Below are 4,205 nucleotides of genomic sequence, written 5' to 3' on the forward strand. Positions count from 1 at the left end.
TATATGGAGAAAATGTTTTTAAATTTTATTTTTCTAAATTCGATTTTCCAATACATTGTGTCGTTGTTTGTGAGCCTCATTTTGGGGGGAAAATGTATTTTAAATAGTAAATTAATAGAGAACATATAGTTAAAAATTAAAGAAATATTTTAAATTTGTGAATAATATTATTTTATTAAAAAATATGCTATTAAAATTAAATTTTGAAAAGAACAAATTTTTAGGGGAACTTGACTCAAACAAGGGCTTTTTATATAAATCATTTCTCACTCCCCAATAACTTTTTCAAGTCAAATTAACCCCGTTTCTTTAGCCTATAATCTATACCAGAGTTGCAGGCTGTTGGCTATGGCGAAGGAAAAGGAGCTCGACGTTTTGGACTCTTCGTACCTCCACCTGCTCTCTGCATTTCTCGCCATGGAGCCACCCAATGTCGTAATCTCCTTTGCCAGGTCAATTTCAGCCACCAAAACCTCTCATGTCATTTTGTTTTCCTATTTTCATTTAACTAAATCAAAATCACTCTTGACACAAGGGATTGTGGCGGAGATTCAATTACTGAAACAGTGCAGAACTTCATTTGGCGTCACTGTATTAGCAAGGCTGTAAGTATCAATTGTTGAAAAGGTAGAAAGATAAAAAAGATTTTTTAAATAGTTTTACTCCTTTTCAGGATGTGAAATGGCAGGGGCCTTACTTGAAAAGATTTCTCAAGAAGCTCATTGTTGAAATTGAATCGAGTGGCTGTGTAGTTTTGGATGAACTGTACGAGCAGTACGCTTTTTACATGACTTCCTTACGGGTAAACGGTTATAATTGCTTTTAATTGTTTAGCCTAGTCCAATCTAGCATTCGGTACAAATAATAGGGGAAATAACTATTTCGATCAATTTCTACTATAGTATGTTGCCCTGTTCAAATTGTCAATAGGGACATGGGCTAAGGGTGGATTGGAATTGCTGTTTATTTACACATTTATTATTTATTAAATAGGGCGATGATGCAGCTAAAGAGAACTCGAGAGTTTTGAAAATAATCTCATTTCTTTTTCCTGATGGTACAATTTTTTCTTGCTCCACAGCCCCCTCCCAATGTTATATTTTGTAAAAACCCATGTGTGAGTGTATTATTACTCAAATTCATGAGCAGAGTCTTCTGGAATCTTAAGCTGCTCGAAATCTAGGAAATTGGAGGTGAAACTTCAGTGTTCTCTCAACATGCTCGAAGGAGATACAGGGTAATTCTTCCACAATTGCATTACATCCCATGTTTTAAATAATTATTTGGTCTTATAGGGATAAAAACTTGTTCAAAGTATCTTGATTTTAAGTTTGTAAGGCTTACATGAATTAATTCAAGAGAGGAAGAAGTTTCTTCTCTACTGTGGCAGCTACAATAGCAGTGAAAATGGCCTTTCACATATCTTCAATATACGTATGATGTCTATCTTTAATTAACTTGTCACTATAATTCCATCTTTTAGTGATCTTGTTTATATGCAGTCACTTTGGTTTTTATGGTGTCTGCGTATAAATTTGTGCTTTTTTCCAAGCCGTTATCACACATAAAAGTTGATATATTTAATTTTTTTCCCTTAACATGTTATCTGAACGTTTCATTGTACTACCATGCTCATTATTAGGTGGGTTTCCACTCCCACATCATATCAACTTGTACCATGGACCCGGATACTTCTTTTACTTCCTTAATTCTACTTAAAGAACCACCAACCTACTTTGCATTGTTGAGCCTTTTGTACGAATTACCTTAAAATCCTTCACAAGTACCTATCCATCCTCCTAATAAGGATGAATCTATTTGGCAAAATTTTTGTCCATGTCTAAAAATTATTAGGTGAAACTCTCTGTGTAAGCACGTATTTGATAACTCCAAATTATATGCCAATCAAAACTCCAGAAAAGTATTACCTTTTTCATTTTGGTCCAAAATGCCTAAATGTTCATATACTTTTAAATAACCTGAATTTTTCCTTTACCATATTGCTCAAACAAAGATCTTAAATTAACCTGGAATTGCAAGAATCTATCTGGCCATTTTAAAATTGTTGAATTTTTTTGCCTTATCTAATTCTTTTTACAAAGCATATCCTCTAATTACACTAATGGACTCTTCTCCTGAAAGGCGTCAAAAAGGCTCGGTGGCTCGGGCGGCCCGCAACCCGACTTGGCTCGTGGCTCGGAGCAACCGATTCTAGGCTCGGGCCGAGCCCCAAAACGGGGCGTCTGCCCGAGCCCAGGCCGGCCCGTATAAACAGAAAAATAAATAAATAAATAAATAAATAAAAATGGTATAAAGCTGCCTGTTGGCAGCTGCAATATTATAATTTTCTAATATTCTACTTTAAGTTTTGTTTCTGAAACGGTAAAGTAATTTTAAATATTTTTTTATAAGTAAATTAACCTTAATTATGTTCAAATTCAAATTATATTAGTCAAATTAAGTAATTATGTTTGACTAATTGAACTTCGAAGACAAATTTAACTAAATACAAGTGGTATTTTTATAGTAACTTAAAACTTTTAGATAAAATTATTCAATAATATTATACAATCACACAAAAGACGTGTATTAAGATCTCATAATCTATTTATTTATAAAAATTGTGAACATGTCAAACTTTTAATGAAAAATAAATTTGATTATACTGAAACATCTATTTAAAGATAATATCTGAAATAATAAAATATTTATAAAAAAATGATAAACAAAAAAAACAGAAGAGTTTGATTGTGAATCTCTTTCACGCTCCGTGGAGTTTGTCGTGATGCAGCCATTGGGAAAAAAAAACGAGCATGGCTCGGCTCGGAAAGGCCTGAGCCGAAAGCTCGGGTCGAGCATTATTTTTTTTAGTTGAGCTTTGCTTGGTTCGAGCCAAAAAAAGCCAATAAAGCTCGAGCCGGAAGTTTGAGCTCGCGAGCCGGCTCGGCTCGGCTCGGCTCGTTGACACCCCTAGATCTAGTACATAAATATAATTTAGGGTTGGATATAGTCCGGTTTGGTTTGGCCTGGTTCGATTCCGATTTGGATTTGGTCCGGTTCTAACGAGAACCGAATCGGACTCGAACTTTTCAGGTATTTAGTAAGTGAAACCGTTGGGTCCAAATTTAATCATGGAACCATTCAAGTTTGGTTTGGTTCCATTCGGTTCTCAAGTTCCGTATTATAATTAAATTTTTTAATATTTACAAAGTTACATTAATTCAACTAATGATATATTCAATCTTAACTCTTACAAAATAACGTAATCCAATCTTATCTGTCTTTTGCGTCTCTCTTTGCTGAATTTTTCATAGATTTGATTGTTAAAATCAAAAGAAGAGGAAGATAGCGAGCTCATAATTAAAAGAGGTGTTATCGAAGTTGAATTCGATTTCTTCAAAATGGTAGAAACGACGATATGGTAGAAAAACAAATTTGGATAAAATTTAGTTCAATTTGATTAAATTGGTTTTGAACTGAAAATTAGAAATAAGAAAATCATATTTTTGGTTTCGAATTAAATTAACTAGTTAACAAATTTATTTAGAAAAATAAAATAATTTGGCTTATTTAAAATAAATTAATTTAAAATATTAGGTAGATTCGATTCTTGATCTAGAATCGAGAACTGAACCGAACCCGTCGGTTCTCCATTCAGATATCCGCTTGGATATTTAATTTAAGAAAAACTGTTCGATTTGGTTTGGTTCAGGTTCAGTTTGAGAGTTTTGTCTAGCCCTAATATAATTATATCCTTGATCCATATAACTTATATGATCTCATCTTTTAAACCTAATTATATGTACTCTATTTCAATTATTTTCCATGCTCGCAATCAAAAAATTTCTTGTTGTCTAATTCTTTCACTTTTTGTCCTACCGATTTAACTTTTTTTATGCAAGCTTTTTTGACTTCCTCAAGCATGACATCTGCTACTTCAAGTGGCAAGGATTTTCATGTATAGCCCTATATTCTAAGAACCAATACTAAATTTGGACTAAACCTTAACCTGCCCGTAATCTGTTAAGAGTGCCGGAACTTTAGTTTTTGACACATCAGGGTGACGTGCCGCTTCACTTATGGAGAACACCCTAGCAAAACTTGCCAATTCGTCACTACAATATTGTGATTCAATTCAATTTGTCACTAGTATTGGACACTGAAACGAAATATGTTGAAGGATGTACTTTGTAAGATGTGTCAGT

General features: G+C 33.4%; 1 protein-coding gene across 1 annotated transcript in view; it reads left to right on the plus strand.

Moving 5' to 3' along the window:
* Positions 1-274: 274 nt before the first annotated feature.
* Positions 275-4,205, plus strand: part of LOC111394211 — a 10,285-nt gene continuing 6,354 nt past the window's right edge. The window contains exons 1-5 of the mRNA XM_023019974.1: positions 275-452; positions 536-605; positions 674-802; positions 994-1,057; positions 1,150-1,239. Of these exons, the coding sequence (XP_022875742.1) occupies positions 349-452; positions 536-605; positions 674-802; positions 994-1,057; positions 1,150-1,239 (457 nt within the window). The 5' untranslated portion in view covers positions 275-348. The remainder of the gene's footprint in view (positions 453-535; positions 606-673; positions 803-993; positions 1,058-1,149; positions 1,240-4,205) is intronic.

This window comes from Olea europaea, chromosome 5 (genome assembly GCF_002742605.1).
Source record: "Olea europaea var. sylvestris chromosome 5, O_europaea_v1, whole genome shotgun sequence".
In the NCBI taxonomy this organism is placed as follows: domain Eukaryota; kingdom Viridiplantae; phylum Streptophyta; class Magnoliopsida; order Lamiales; family Oleaceae; genus Olea; species Olea europaea.